Source organism: Sceloporus occidentalis, unplaced genomic scaffold, assembly GCF_023333645.1.
Source record: "Sceloporus occidentalis isolate IW3139 unplaced genomic scaffold, rSceOcc1.0.p SCAF_1, whole genome shotgun sequence".
Lineage (NCBI taxonomy): Eukaryota > Metazoa > Chordata > Lepidosauria > Squamata > Phrynosomatidae > Sceloporus > Sceloporus occidentalis.
Window position 1 is genome coordinate 50,380,210 of NW_028316981.1, and position 16,619 is coordinate 50,396,828.

A 16,619-nucleotide genomic window follows, 5' to 3' on the forward strand; every position below is an offset into this window, starting at 1 on the left:
TTCTAACTTTTACAAGCTCTGCCTGAGGGACAAGGGGATGGATGCAATGTGTTTCCAAGCAACACCCTCAGACAGTGTGGATTTTTCCTTTCCAAATTATTAAATACCAACAAAGGATTAATAGTGGTCATGTCCAAGAGACTGGGTGTTCTTAATACAGGTACTTAGATCTTGGCCAATGTATTTATGGTGACACAAACAGCAAGGGTAATGAACCTCATTTCAAGAATGACAGAAACATAATATCACCTTTAAAACAGAAACTTTTAATAGCAGCATTGACAAAAGTAGCATGGTTTTTGCAGTAAGACTAAAAGTATCTCAGAGCAAAGACATTTTATATCCGTCTGAGCAAGGCAAGCATTTAATGAGAGCAAGTAGTCAGAACCCTAAAGAAAGTTCTCTACTTCATCTATACACTATTGGTATGATTTATATCATATGTAAGGCTCATGTCACTTGTTTATAGTAGGACAGCATATCATCTAAACTTTGGTAAGTTGGCTTTTGATTTTGCGGGCTGCTCTCATATGCCTGTGTGGGCTGGAACTGATTGCTCTGTGAGTTATTGTTGAGAGTTTCTGTTGAGGAGGATGGCAAGTTTCTTGTCAGATTTTGTTCTATTGTTTCATATGAAGATCCAGGTTTGTTCCAATTCTGGGTTTTAAAGTCACAAGCTCTTTTCTGGCCCACAAAGTAAGCAGAAGGTGGTGCAAATTCTGGGTCTCGTTCATTCCTTAGTTCTGTCTGCTTTTTTGACCACATTCCAAAAGTGAATTCTGTTAGTAGAAAGGAAGAGAGATCAAATTCAGTTGTGTTATTGTTGTAATTATTATTGATTTATATTTCACTGTTCTCCTAAAATGAAGTTTGCATCTTCATATTTGACTCAAATCAAAGACAAAGGCAGAACTCGAGTAATCCAAATTTTAGAAACATGCATTTGTTAGCATACATATTCATTTTTATTGTGGCCTCTAGGAGTCAGAGCAGAAACATCAGAGAACAGCCACAAGTGGAAATAAATTCTTACAGTAAGCAATCATTTTTCATCAAGTCCTTGTGGATTTCAAGCAAGAGCTATCACAACATGCTCACGCTAAGTTTATTACCTTTGCCTTTATCCCATTCTCGAACATAGGGTACTCCAGGCTTAGTATCTTTTCTTTCCTGAATGACAACTTCCACCTTTCTACTTTCTGTAGAAACCCTTGGCACTTCAACAGGCTTGGCCTCAGCTGGGACTGGATCAACAACATCTTCTGCTTTAATAGAAAAACAGATTGTGCTTGAATCACAGCATGAGATGAAGACAAACTATTACTAAGACAAGATCAAAGCCTCAAGTATTATCTTCTCAGAGTACGTTACATTTTACTGGGGATGTTAAGGACCCTCAAAAGTAATTTGATTAAGACAGCAAGAAAAATAATACTCCTTCCCTGATATCGTAGCTGCTTAGCAAGACTATAATGAAGGTATTGATGTGTACTGTTTGCTGACTATCCAGTCTGTTGACTAAGTAATGCATTTTATTGTTAACTTATATAAAATAATATCAATAACAAAATCTCAAAACCTGCAACTCAATAATTTTGGATTGAAAGTATGACTTTGGATTCTGAACACTGGAAATGAAGTGCAATCTGGCATATGATACAGTCACATTCTGGTTCTGTTCAATGTAACTGAGTCTCTATCCACATTTCATTTTTATTAATAGGAATGTATATCTTCTGTTTCTTACATTTTAAGTATCTACAGAACTATTACCTCCATTTTCCTTTGTGTCGCCATCTCTTAGTCGCTTCTTTGCTCTAATTTTGGACAGCCTAGCCTCCAGAACAGCCTTCCGTTTCTCCTTTAAATGTTCACGTTTTGTTCTCTGGTCTGTAGTCTTAGAAAGTACATACAAGAGCAATTCACTCCAGTTGCTATTCCAAAGTTTCACTCCTTATATCACACAGAATTTGATTTATTTTTATGATTTATATCCCTCCTTTCTTCCAAAATGGGACTAAAAGCAGCTCACAATATAAGTTATATAGAAATATTTATTGATTAGCCCTTAGGCCATTTCAAAATAACACTAAAACAAGTAAAACACACTATAAAATCCTATAGAAATTCTATAGCAATTAGAAAAGAGCTAAAATGTAACAATACAGAATCTGAAATACATAAATTAAGTTGAAACAAAACAGCTAAAACAGTCTAGCCACAGCAATAATCCAATTAAAACACTAACTTTAAGACACTAACTATTTAAAAAATGAAAATATGAAACACATATTACATATTAAACCAGCACACCTATTACATGTTTCTTTACCCATATCAGTTAGACTGAAGTCTTGTTTAAATAAGGTCTTTGTTTGCCAGAAAAAGAGGGCTCAGAGGGAGCCAATTGAACCTCCAGGGAGGGGGGAGTTCCATAGCCTAGGCACAGCCACTGAGGCTTTTTCGCAGGCCATCCCCAGATGAGCTTGGGAGGGTGGTGAGATGGACAGAAAGCCCTCCCAAAGATTGTAAGAACTCAGGCAGGCTGAAATGGGGAGACAGGGTTGTAGATAGTTTGGATCTAAGCCATATAGGTCTTTCTAGGTCATAATCAGGAGTTTGAATTGTGCCTGAAAACAGATCAGTAACCAGTGAAGCTGTTTCAACAAGGGAATTGTGTATCTTCCCTCTAAACATCCACAGTCAGCAGTCTAGCCATAACATTTTGGACCAGCTGAGGTTTCTCAACAGAAGATGAATTTGTATCCCAGTGATTACTGGGAAGTCTAAATTGTCATTACTTGTTTTACTTGCCACTAACATTATACATTTTTTAAATTTTATTATCATACTTTGGTAAACCAAGGAGACTATAAAGTTGCATTGAGAAGAGGAAGGAGGGGTGAGGTCAAGATTACAGCAAAGCAGAGGATGAAGCATTGTTACCTGGTGCTTCAGACAAATTGCTGATGACATCACCACAGCCAAAGAGATCTAGCTTGTGAAGGATGGGAGGATTCCACCCCACCCACCCACAACTAGTTCCCTATCTCAAGACAGTCTAGACAACATCTAAGGAGAAGTTGCAATTGCAAAGTATTTCTCGGTACAAATTTAGACTGATTAACATCTTACCTGTTCTCTTAGCATTTCTAAAGTTTCCATTTGTTTTTTCCTCAAAGCTTGATCACGGGCAAAGGCAAAGTAACCAACACCAAGCTGTCTGGCCTCTGAAGGAAAAAAATACTCTATGAATTATAACTACAGAATCATAAGGCACTGCCTTGCACACTATCCTACCACTCACCTATCTGGCTCAGTATTGTCTACATTGAGGTGCATTGAAGGAGTTGGAAACAAATTCTGCCTGGGTCCCATGGGACACCCACACACACATACACACAAACAGAACTCTGCCAGCAGCATCTCAGCCAAAATGGTGATTGGAAGTAAGGTTGTGTCATTTCCAGTCACCATTTAGGCCATGATACAGCTGAAGGAGGTATTGGGGGTCTGGGGGCTTTGGTTTGAGGTTTTTTTTTGTTGGTTTGTTTGGTTTTTTCCTTTTGTTCTTTGGTGCAGGGGTTTCTTTTAGTGTGCCTGGAGTTGTTCTGACATGGTTTTCAGTCAAAAATCACTTCAAAATCACACAAAAACAAGAAAATGAAATTTGGGGAATTCAGGGAGCTTCAGGGGAGTGGGAAGGGCTTCAGGGCCAACATTTTACTACCTCTAGTCTACGCAATCTGGAAGCAGCTCCCTATATTTTGAACAGGGATCTTTCTCTGCCCTCCTGGACATGCCAGAAACTGAATCTAAGGCATTCTGCATGTAAAAACTGTGTTTTGATAGTGAACTACAGCTTTTCTCAAAGTATATATATTAGTGAGGAGGACATATCTCTCATATTGTTCTTCCAAATTAATCTAAGATGCTTTCTGATTTTAGTACTATAAAACTACAAAGATAGGTTTTACAGTAAACCAGAATATATAATAATCTATCACACTTGTAACTATCACTTACATCACAACAGTTTAAACCACTTTTACTGGATACTTAGGGATAAGACTTGGAATTTGTGCTGTGATTCAATATGGGAAACAATGGGATACAGGACACAGGACATAAGATTAATTGGCTTCCCAATTTATTTCCCCATTAACTCAATGTTTTATTACAGCAGACTGGGAACTCTACATGGACATGATCACCGTGTCAGAAAGAGAGAATTAAAGTTCAAAATATAACCTTTGGCAATGATGTAAAAGAAACTTTTTCTGCACTGGGAATAAAACTGCACTGCATTTCAAAAGGCAAATCTATGTATTGTACTGTGATTACATACCATTTTCTCGAATGTCTTCATAGTGTATTGGTCCCATTGGTCTCCTTAGGGCTTCTTCTTCCTCTTTTTCCCATTCCTGACGTTGAAGCTCCCTTCTCATGTCTTCAGACAACAAAGTCTTCCCTTCAGTCATTTGCCTTAAGTGAAACAGAAAAGAGCATCACTTTAAGAGCTGGAAAGTAATAAATGATAGAAAACCACAACTCTACAACCATTCTACCATGAAAAGGCTATTTCAACTAAAAGTATAAAAGCAGTGTAAGACCAGCACCTAGAAAACCAATCTGACCAGAAAAGCATTACAATGTTTCTGCTGAGCTACCAAGGCAATCACAAGGCAGCCACCATGTCTCTTGATTTAGCTGTTTTATATGGGTTTGGAATAGTAAAAACACATTCATATGATCTTAGATATGGGGCATAAGGAAGACACATGCAAAACTTCTGGTTATCCTGAGCGCTCCCCAATACAAATACATAGAGAAGGTTTTAAAATAAATTGAAAGGGTTGTGGTGGTCACACTTCATGCCATACTTACTTTCTCTTAAGAGAATACTTGATTTTTTGCCATTTAGAAAATGGGGTGAGGTCAGGAGATAGTTTAGACACAAAACAAAATGTAGAAAACAAAATAATTTCATAATTCCTCTCTAAATCCAGCATTTGTCTGGAAACCAATCAAAAACATACATGATCACAAGACTACAGAGGGACGAGTGTACTATCATCAACCAGTAATGCTTCTTTCAAATGCTTTCAAACTGACATTGAAAGTAGGAACATTATGTTAGAGAGAACCAGAATTGTATTTGAGTTGTACCCAATATTGTAGTATTTTACATAGTTGTTACAAAGTATTTGGATAGCATTTTGGATGTAGCTAAGTTCAGCTATTACAATGGCATGAACACTACAGACAATGGGAAAAGCTCCTGGAAGGAAAATTCTGTATCCTGGCCTCTCACCTGAAGCCATCTGTGCCCATAAAAAAACCTGTTGAGGGAGAAAAGTCCCTTCTGAAGAAAGTGGGATGGGGCCCAAGGGGTTAATGAAGGGAGAGACTTGCTTTCCACAAACTCTAAGTTATCACAGCATCCAAGCCAACACTGTAGAACCCTGGCTAAAAAACATTTTTTATTCATTACACAAACTATTCACAAGAAGTTTTTCAGTGGAAAAATAGGAGTAAGTAAGCTTAAAAAAACAGCGGAATTATGTTTTATTCTAAAACATTGGTTATGCTGAAAGCAATATTCTGATAGGAAGGGAAGATGGAACAGAATAAAAATTAATTAGCCAATCATCTACTGGGAATGATACATTTACATTTCACAATGCTTTATTTCTCCTGTTAGCTTACAAAAATGTAAGTACTACTCCTTGTGACTATTTTACCTAAAACATCCATTTTGCCAGGCTTATTACAAACTTTAATGATTGGGAAAGAAATCAAGTGTTACATAACAGAACACTGTGTCCCTGACTTTTGTCAAAAAGCTTTAAAATTCATTCATCTAAGATATTTGGAGGGGGGGTTTACTGGCTTCATTAGTATATATTAAAATTCAGTTCTACAAGAGAAGGGCCATTTCTTAGAGCACTGTCAAGCTTTCACTAAATTGCTAAGTTAATTGGTCTGCAAATAATACATTAAGAGCCTTTTCCCTACACTGAACTTTTCAAATTTTGCCAGCATATTCCTCCCATTCTTGTGTAAGTGTGTTTTAAGACATAATGGCAATTTTCAAAATGAAGTGTGGGCAGCCATTTTGTACGCTCTGTTGAAAGATTGCTTCTTTTACAAATTACTTTCTTTTCTTTTTAAAATGCCAGCATGTAAAATCTAGTATCTGCACCAAGATGACATCCTGTACTACAAAGTTACTTATTTTACTTATGAGAAATTACTTATGAGAACAAGATGAAAGCCATTTCAGCCAATAAAGTTTTGACATAGATGATTTTACTTAAGCCACCATCAGTACTTAAGTAAAATGCATTATCTGAAGAAGAATCAAGTGCCCTCTTAGCTCCATGTTACAAGACTTTTCAAGAACTTTTGCAGGCCCTTTCACATGGGAACTAAGCATGGAAACTGAACAAACTCTACTGTGACTAGCTGTACATATTCAGTCAAAACTGGCTAAACGTTCATTCCTTCCAGTTGGTCCAACACTCTGCTTCACTCTCCTAAAAACACCCTCTTATACCCACAAGGGCAACCATTTTCTTTAGAAATAAGCATCACCTCTTCCCCTGGAGCTCTTTATCCATTTGAAGTAGATGTGGCAAATCTTTCTTCATACAACGTCTAGATCGACCTAGGGAATCCACATAGTCAACCCTAAAATTAAAAGTACAATCAGCTTTATGAAGAAGAGAGGCTCTCATTTATATCAAACCAAGAAATAAAATTAAATATGTAAATATTGCTTATACAGACCAATCTGTTAGTTATCCCATCCTAAATACCAACTGTGAGACATTTTTTTTAAAAGAGAAAAAGGGAACAGTATTCAACATTCATTTAATCAAATGTTAAAACACTCATTCTGATACAGCCATTTGCTTTTGTTATAAATCAGACAGAGAACGAGTAAAGATCTACAATAGTAGAGAACTAAATAATTTCTGATTCCTTGGCACAATAATGTACCATTGAGTTCCCACACAAATATTAAATTGCGAAATAATATATTTCTATCACACTGAGACTCATTTAGTGACAGCCTTTACATTTCTTATGCTATTTTAATGAAAGCTGAAGACAAACGCCAAGCAGGACTTCTGCGAAAGTTATTTTTTAATTAAATGACATTTCTTACTTCTACCAAAAACTGTTCAAGATCCAGATAAATAGCTGTTGGTGCTGCTCATTAATAGTGAAAAAATATTCTTCACAATGAGCTTCAATTATTTATTTTCCAGAGACATAGTTATCTAAAGTGCTGGTGGTATCAGCATGTGGTGCTAATTATTAACCAATAACTTATGCTTCCACTAAGTTATTTTTAAACAAGATTGTTAAAGACACAGAATTGGATGTTTTGTAGTTGATATTTTTCCAAGGGATCCTACTGTTGGATACACAGTTCACACATTGATTAATTCTGTTCTTATTTTTCTTCAAGATCTAAGAGCAAAGTTTAGATGTTTTTCATTTTTCCCTACAAAACTTTTATTCTTATTACAATTATTGACTGTACAAAAACTGACTGTACAAAAAAAAAGCTGTGAACTGTTTGTTGTTCTCAAATTATTTGGTTTATAAGATGTATGTTTTTACCATTCTGAAAAGAATCATTTTTAGAAAAATTCAAGAAAAGCCAGCAAGAGACCAATTGTGGTTTTGGATTATCAAGGAATCATCATTAAGACAGACTGAAGGGAATTCTAATTATAGAATTATAGAAATATGGAACTTTTTTTAAAACATGAATTGCACTAATGACACAGGTAATTGTCTGGTTAGTTTAGAAGTTTGGTATGAAACAAGCAGGAGAGTACTGCACAGAATCCCAGCTGGCTGATATGTGACTCCTGCACACATTAGCTAGTTGTTTTGAAAAATATTACCAGCAAATTGAATCAAGAGCAACTCCTAAAACATGTAAGCCAATAATTCAAATTATCCTTAACATGAAAAAGCATATTCTATTGGTGAAAAGGCAAGCATCATGAATGTTTCCTGATGAGAGAGTTAGACATTGCAAAATAGCAAGTTTCTCAATACAGGCTGCATGCATGCATATGTCTGTGCACCCTTGTACCATAGTTAAAACTGCATGTGTCATCTCATCACCATACTCACAAGTTTTGACTTTATATGACCAGATACAGTCTGACTATAAAGGTTCTTCCTGGCAACACTTCAATCCACTCATATTTGCAAGCTTATACCCCAAATTCTTTCACACAGTCTCAAAGGTGCTACAAAATCCCTTTGCATATGGCTATCTCAGACTAACATGGCTATATCTCTGAGTTCTACTCCCTGTTATTTAGGTTATACAAGTTTGCATAATAAAGATTGTATTATTGCAGTACCATTCCTCAGTGGGATCCTGTGGAGGTGGAATCTCTACTTCTGAGACTCTTTCTTCTTCCTCTTTGTCCTTTTCTGCAGCCTGCCTAGCAGCTTCATTTGCACACAGTTCTTGTACTTCTCGATGTTTGTCTATGATCTTCTGAGTGAAATCCACAAGGTACAAATCCTCAGTTTCTTCATCTACGACAGAAAGTCAATTTCTAAATAACAGACATCAAGAGTACCCAGCTGAGGTAGGAGTCAATGTAAAATTGCAGCAATCAGCACTACTGCTGCCAACAGTGTCCTTGACTACCCTACATGACAATGTACAGTAAATAAAGCCACTCAAGTAATCTTGGGGCATTTTTCAGCTTTAAGCATAATTGTCGGTTTTGTTGTACATAAAAGAAAAGTCAGAAACTTTTTCTCGCCTACACCCTACATCTTGTAACTCTTTCCCTAATTGCTACAAGCAACCAGATATGCCTCGAGGTCAGACTGAGATGTTATGGGAGATGTACAGCTGCTGTCAAGATTAGTTCACATCTCTTCCCCTTTTCCTTTCATGCAACATTTATAAAACACAGACAAGGCTATGAATTTCTCTGTATCTAGAGCCAATCAGGTTCAGCTGGGACAGGCAAGCTTGCAACATGTCATGATTCTTCATGCACTAGATGTTATAGGAAGAGGGCTGGTAATGGTAAGAGAACAGGTTTGGAGCTGCTGTTTTCAATAGCAACCAGACCCTTCCCATCTTGTGTTTTTGCCTCAGCTACCTCTTCCAGGAAAAGGGAAAGACACGTGCCATAAATAAGAGCAGAATCTTTTCCAGAGACTTATATGTTGTTATATCTCATGTTTTGAATCAAGGTTCATTAGGCAATATTTTTTAATTAGATGCAACTTTCATCTCAACAGTGTCTAAATAATATTTTCTGAATTACTTTTTCCCTCAACACTCTCATGTAGATTCACAGAACTATAGTACAATTTGAATTGCTATTAACTGGCACACAATGTAATGTCCATAAACACTGTTACTCTTTTCTTTATTGCCCCCGGCACATTAAATGCAATGGCATTTCTTCTGAAAATGAATGCTGACAGTGTGAGAGAGCAAATGGAGCTACAGAGAGGTATTTATCAGCATGCTGACTCAAACCTCTAAGCATACAGACAGACTAGACATTAATGAAAAAAGAAAAGAAAAAAAAGAAAAGAACTCAAAAGAGAAAACCAACAGGAAGGGGAATGAACTGCCATGCTTAACCTCTGAACAGCTTGTGGTATCCTGAGGGACAAAATAGTTGGCAGAAAGAGAATCTGATCGTTTAGAAAAATAAGGTCAATTCAATCTAGGACAGTGCTTTAAACAATAATTGTTCAGCATCCCTTTTCCTATAGAGGAGATAAAATCCCAGTTTTTAAATTGTATTTCCTGCAGTGGCAATCAGTTGTCAAGCTGGTGGAAAATGTCATTTGGCTTTGGAATAGAGAATACACTGAAAATACTTTATCACATTTAGCTAAATCAGTGCTTTCTTTCATGTCAGTTTATGTCCTAACCAGTTTTGGCTGCCTAGTAATATTCCATCAGAGATGGAAGATCTGTGCCTTCAACCAATGGAAGGTACTGTGGAATTCGTTCTGAGCTTTTGAAACAAATGCAGACATACAGTGGGTCCTTGTTATACATGGAGGAATTTGTTTTGGACCCCTCCCCCACATATGGAAAAAAACGCAAGAATCACTTGATTTTAATGGTGGTATGAGCCATTTTGTCCCTCCCAGGCTTGCCTTCTGAGTGAGCTTAAGTCCATGGATGGCAAGTCCATGTATGGCACAAGCGGACTGTACATAACCTGTGTTACATAAATAGTAAAGTGTGTGTCTGTGTGTGCATATTTTAAAGCAACAGTTAAAGCAGGTAGAAACCAGAATAATGAACTTTATGGTACTTGACTGGCAAGAGTCCCCTATCTCAAAATTAAAATTAACAAAAGTATTTTACTTCATAGAATTGGAAGAGACCACAAAGGCCGTCCAGTCCAACCCCTGCCATACAGGAATACACAATCAAAGCACTCCTGACAGATGGCTATCCAGCCTCTGTTTAAAGACCTCCAAAGAAGAAGACTCTACCATCCTCAGAGAGAGTATGTTCCAGTGTCGAACAGGTCTTACTGTCAGGAAGTTCCTCCTAATGTTGAGCTGACATCTCTTTTCCTGTAGTCTGAATCTACTGCTCTATGTCTGCTCTGGAGCAGCAGAAAATAAGCTTGCTCCATCATCAATATTCAGCTTGGAAAGTGTTCCTCACAAATAAACTAGCACTTCTCCATTAATAAAGATAGAAAGAAATCTAAGTAAAATCGGGGGGGGGGGGGGGGCAATGCTAATATATCCTGTGAACCATCTACACTATGGAGCAATATTGAGATTTTATACAGTGCTATTCCCAAATGTTCACATCCCTCATATGCACTCTTTCAATAATCCTTACAGTAATTCTCTGAAGTAATCACACACCATCCTAATTTCACAACTCAAAGGATGAAATATGGCCATCCAATGCACCCAATGAATTTCCAGCCTCCTGGATTTGATTCAGGACCTTCCATGACTGCAGCACATTCTGTTAACTGCTATGCCGTCTGTGCTTTATTAAAACTGAAACAGGTATAGAGCTACTAGTATAAGGGCAGTTCTTGCAAACACACCTGCCTCTACATAAGCTTCTTCTTCAGCGATTGCTTCTTACATCAATCAAAAAGAAAAATATATTGATCCAAACCTGAAGTTCAAAGTCAAAGGAAGAACAAATTCAAAATAACTATTTTGCTAGAGCACTGTCAAAGTACAGAATACTTATTATAATGCAGCTTTCATTTTGTGAAAAAGCTTAACTATTTCCTAAGAAAATACAGTTTGCTAAAATGAGATGACCTTGAAATACAGTCGCCCCTTCTAACTCGCGGATCTGATCTCATTACAAGGAGGGGTGACTTCCGCTACTTGTAATGGCGCATGTGCCCGGGTCACTCACCAGGGGCCACACCCCATTCAAGCCTATGGGTCTTGAATAAGTGTGAGCCTCTATTTTTGCAGGGGGCAGAACGGGTCCCCATGAAAATGGATGGCCAACTGTACTTCAGGGCAACAAAAGCAGTCAGATCACATACAGTGTGCCTAGGCCATATGTGGGCATACTATACACGGCTTTCAGTTTATGCTGCAGCTGCATGGCAAAAGGGAGAATAGTGTGCACACCCATGTCACACGCGCATGGCCGCACCATGAGCACGAGCCTCATTATATCCAATGGGGCTTGAGCATAGGTGTTTTGTGCATTATGTGGGGGGGGGGGGCTGGAATGGATCCCCGCATAAGGTAAGGGCCCACTGTACTTGTAAACCACCCCAAAAGCATATTTACTCAGAAATAAGACCTAACAAATCAGCAAAACCTTCTTCCTAATAGGAATATTTAGTGCTGAAGCATTAGCTTTTTCAAGATTTAACACCAGTTCCCCAGAATAAGTTTTATTCACCTGGAAAGTCTCCTTTGGTCATCTTTTCATAGAGCTGTGCTTTTTCTTCTAGTTTCTGTCTAAAAAGACAAAATCATATGAATTTCAGTTCATATATCTTTCTGCCATTCTGAATCAATTCTATGATTCTATGAATCAGGAGAAAATAGCCCATCTCTTAGGATCATCACATGTAGACAGTGATGCTTCTTCAGGTCTGCCTAGCCTGTTCTCAGTGACCACAAGGAGGCAAATCAAAAGGGTTTCCAACTATGAAAGGTAATAGTGACTCTAGAGAATGCGGCAGCTTCACTGATGGGTCTCTGAAGCTGTATCTGTGGAAAGGACAGGACTCACACACCGTCCTTCATGTGTCTGAGGAAGTATACTAAAGTCTGCGAAAGCTCGTGCTTCCAGCTTCACTCTTTCTTAGTCTCAAAGTTGCTACAAGAGCCTTTTGCAGTCAATCCACACTTTGAATCACTGCACATGCAAAACAGATGGAGGGAACTTTGACTGTATAAGCTTTCCAAGGAAACAAAAAACTCCTAATCAAAGCCACAGACCATTCTCAAAGCCAGGAATGCTGATGAGATTTCTATTTTACAGAGTGAAGGATTAAGGCTCTCATTCTGAGTACAGCAAGTCCTGCTAAACTCAGTTTAGTGAGTGAGCACAAATGTTACCCTGATCAGCATAATAAACTGCTGTTTATTCCAATTACATATACCTGAGTTTGAGGTCTCATCGCTAAATGCAATTGGCCTGATAAATCACACATTTAGAAGTTGACATTAGTTGCATTGTAACCTGAGATTCAATAATAATAATGATAATAAATATTGTACTAATTATAATTTACAGTCATATGCATTCTGAAACTATAAATATTCAAACCAATTTCAGAAACAAAAAGCAAAGAAATTGAGAACACATTATACTACATCAGCTCTGAAGGATATAATTCTATTTTGCATTAATTTTTAATCATATCAATTAAACTTGAAATTTGCCCTTCTCAAAACTGAACAGTTACCTTGATTTATCCAATGTTTGCTGCTCTTCTATCTTCTGCTCAGCATCTTTCTCAGCTCGATCTGAAACACCTTTGTTCTGCTTAGTCCAAATGCTTGGTTTCTACAGGATCAAGTTCAAAGCAAAGGACAAAGCCAGAATTCAGCTTCAGTTAGGTATCAAAATGGCTGCAAAGTGTGCTTAAAAATTATAGCATGTGACTATTATGTTGGAGAAAAATTAGTCCAAGCATAGGGCATGTTATTTAAGCATGAAGTACCAGCTGGCAAATTAACACATATCAATATCAACCATTCAAATTCAATTCATTTTTAGCTCAATAGCCCTGAAAGTACTATATTTCTTGACATAGCTAATATTTCTGATAGCTATTCCAGAAGAAGGTATCTTATGTATCAAAATGCCATTAGGTTTAGACATAGTTCGCTATCCTACACTCAGTTTCTAATGAACCGAGCACACAGTACAGTAATAGAATCAGACTGCATACAAACTCTTACCTTGCTAGTTGCTTTTGGTTTTACAGGGGCTCCAGCATCTTTCAGAAGTTTTTCTTTTTTGAATTCTTCCTGTTTTCGGAAAAGTTCAGCCTTCAAGTCTACCAGCTGGAACAAGAGCCGCAAAAAAGGATTAAGAAAAAACACAGAATAAGTAACTTTTGAAGGAGCTCTGTGGAGAAACACAAGTTTACAAAAATAGTGCAACAGCAGCACTAACAACTTTATAAAATTCTTGTTGGGTGGTCAGCACAAAAACACACGTGTTGAGTATACATACTGAACATACACATACATGACGTAACTTGATCTTACTTTAGGTTTAAAAAATGAATGTAGTGCAACAGTGACAAAATACATTACTGTTTCTAACTCTAACCCTGATAGAATGGCTTTGATATTTTATCAAGCACTAAAGCATCCTCAGGTTTTTTTAGATTTTTAAAAAAACAAGCCACATAATAATTATATTTCATACTGAAGAGGCTGCGAGAAGAGAATTGGATCGTATGAAGTGGGATCATTTCTGACACAGAGGTCTGCTTCTCACAATGACTAGTAACTTCTTGCTGAATTAATATGCCCAGTATCTGTCTACATTTACAGCAGACAACTTAAACTTAGGGTTCTTCAGATAGATAGGCTTTTGTTAAAACACTCAAAGTACACTTGTCCCTCTACATTCGCTGGGGTTAGGGGCACAGGACCCCTGTGAAAATGAAAAACAAAATGCAAATTAATAAACAGTACTTTTTTAACCTGAGAGAACACCTCTCTAGGAATTTCTAAGTGCTCCAGCAGAACTCTGTGGTCAACAGCTGCCAGAATCTCATAGAATCATGCTGCAGGACTACAAATGCCTAGAGAAGTGTTTTCTCTAGGAAACTTTAGGACGGTCCTCCAGTGAAACTCTATGGTCAACTTCCAGCAGAATTTCTCTGGAGAACCTAGAGACTCCTAGAGAGAGCATATTAATCAAATTCATGGATAATAAAATTGGCAAAGGCCAAAGCTGCAAATGTAGAGGGAAGAGTGTACTATACAGACTGAGTCTCCCTTATCTGGCATTCTTAAATCTGAAATACTCCAAAAACCAAATCTTTTTTCATGGGTGGCTGAGATAGTGACAGCTTTCCTGTCTATTGATTTAATGTACACAAATTTGCTCCATGCACAAAATTATATATATATATATATATATATATATATATATATATATAAAACATTGTATAAAAATACTTTAAGCCTATGTGTATAAAGTGTATATGAAACATACATGAATTTTATGTTTAGACCTGGATCCCATCTCCAAGAGGTCTCATTATGTACACACACAAATATATAGATCCAAGACACTTCTGATTCCAAGCATTTTAGGGATGGGAGACTTGATCTGTAGTTGTCTAAATATTTCACAACATTTATTACGTTTCCTCCCACCCATAGAAGCTTTTATTAAAAAAAAATACAGGGCTGTACTGGGGAATGCCATAAAATTATAAGGCCATCAAAACTTGTGGAAAGGACCCTGGAATTGTCATCATTTTGCGATTTTCTCATTTGGTGAGAAAAGGGAGAGGGCCTAAGGTGACCCTATCCTGGGGTTTTCTTGGCAAGATGAAGTATGACGTGATCATTGGTCATCCCCTTGAATGTCTGTTGTTGTTGTTGTGTGCCTTCAAGTTGTTTCCGACTTATGGCAACCCTGAGGCGAACCTATCCTGGGGTTTTCTTGGCAAGATATATTCAGAGGAGGTTTGCCCCTGCTTTCCCCTGAGGAGGCTGAGAGAGTGTGACTTGCCCAAGGTCCCCCAGTGGGCTTCAAGGCCAAGCGGAGTTTCGAACCCTGGTCTCAGAGTCCCAGTCCAAGGCTCAAACCAGGCTGCCTCCACTAGGCTTCACTAGAGGTCCTTAGCAGCTGGTGCCTGCTGGCATTACTCTTCTTCCTTAAGCAAAACAGACTTGGGCTCATCTGAATCACCAAATGCTTCAGAATAAGCTTTAGCTGCGTTTTACAAGAGTGTCTGAAAAGACCCAGTGTGCCCAGGCCCACGCCAAGGAGGGCCACTTTCCACATGCATTTTCAACATTGGTTTAATTAATGTGTATCCCACTTTCCTCAAGAGAGAGGAAGGGGTGGCCCTCTTCCATGGTCCAAGGCACACTGCAGAAACAACCCAGTTTGCTTTCACTGCCCTGGCCCAATGCTAGGGAATTCTGGAAACTGTAGTTTCGTCATTGAGCCTCCTCTGTCAGAGAGAGAGAGAGAGAGAGAGAGAGAGCTCTGATGCCACAATAAAACTACAATTCCCAGGATCCCATAGCACTGAGCCAGGGCAGTTAAAGCAGTCTCAAACTGGGTTGTTTCCTGCAGTGTGTTTTGGACCAGGCTGCATCCACACTGGAGAGATAACCCGGATTGGCACCGCTTTAACTCTTGTCTGGCTCAAGGCTGCTATGGAATTCTGGGAGTTGGAGTTTGTTGTGGGCCCAGAGCGGAGCCAACTCCCAGAGTTCCATAGCAGCCTTGAGCCACACAAGAGTTAAAGCGGTGCCAAACCGGGTTATCTCTCCAGTGTGGATGCAGCCAGAGAGAGAGAGAGAGAGAGAGAGAGAGCTCCGCCACTCACCGAGGCCACAGTCACGTCCAAAGGCTTCTTTTTCCTGTCCATCGTCCCTTGCTTAAGCCGACAATCAGAAACCTAATGATTAGGAGTCTCCTTGATAAACAGAGCTGCTTTGCGGCACATTTACGACAACGCCTCCTTGGCCTGCCTGCGCATTACGACAGCGCCGTAAAGCAAATGGGGAGGCGCGCGCGGAAGGGAGGGAGGGCCGTGCGAGAGCCAAGCGTTGGTGCGCGTGCGCGTTTCAAAGAGAGAAAAAGAGGGAGAGAGCTGTTGAATGTTCCAGGCGTTGTTTCTGTTGTGAAGCCTCCTCTTTTGGAGGCCTTTAAACAGAGGCTGAGTGGACATCATCTGTCACAGGATTGTCTCTTCCTGAATGGGGTTGGACTGCATGGCCCTTGGATGGTCTCTTCCAGCTCTGTGGTTCTTGTTTTACAATACACACTGTTACAATACACACTGTTCATAGAATCATAGAATCGTAGAGTTGGAAGAGACCGCATGGGCCATCCAGTCCAACCCCCTGCCATGCAGGAAATCCAATTCAAA

The 16,619-nt window shown here is 38.6% G+C and overlaps 1 protein-coding gene across 3 annotated transcripts; it reads right to left on the reverse strand.

Annotated features, from left to right (window-relative positions):
* Positions 1 to 245: 245 nt before the first annotated feature.
* CCDC174 (coiled-coil domain containing 174) lies at positions 246 to 16,215 on the reverse strand. Of its 3 annotated transcripts, none has more exons than XM_089520901.1 (11): positions 16,074 to 16,215; positions 13,447 to 13,551; positions 12,948 to 13,048; positions 11,933 to 11,991; positions 8,397 to 8,577; positions 6,598 to 6,693; positions 4,349 to 4,485; positions 3,136 to 3,230; positions 1,774 to 1,897; positions 1,113 to 1,262; positions 246 to 779 (listed from the first exon to the last, which is right to left on the reverse strand). In XM_089520901.1, exons 1-11 carry the CDS (start codon positions 16,113 to 16,115, stop codon positions 451 to 453), a joined length of 1,419 nt encoding a protein of 472 aa, XP_089377027.1. In that variant the 5' UTR covers positions 16,116 to 16,215; the 3' UTR covers positions 246 to 450. The 3 variants fall into 3 exon arrangements, with proteins under 3 accessions (XP_089377027.1, XP_089377019.1, XP_089377036.1); XM_089520893.1 differs by having other exon boundaries at positions 1,113 to 1,265; XM_089520910.1 differs by lacking the exon at positions 16,074 to 16,215 and adding an exon at positions 14,720 to 14,779 and having other exon boundaries at positions 1,113 to 1,265.
* Between the last annotated feature and the right edge of the window lie 404 nt (positions 16,216 to 16,619).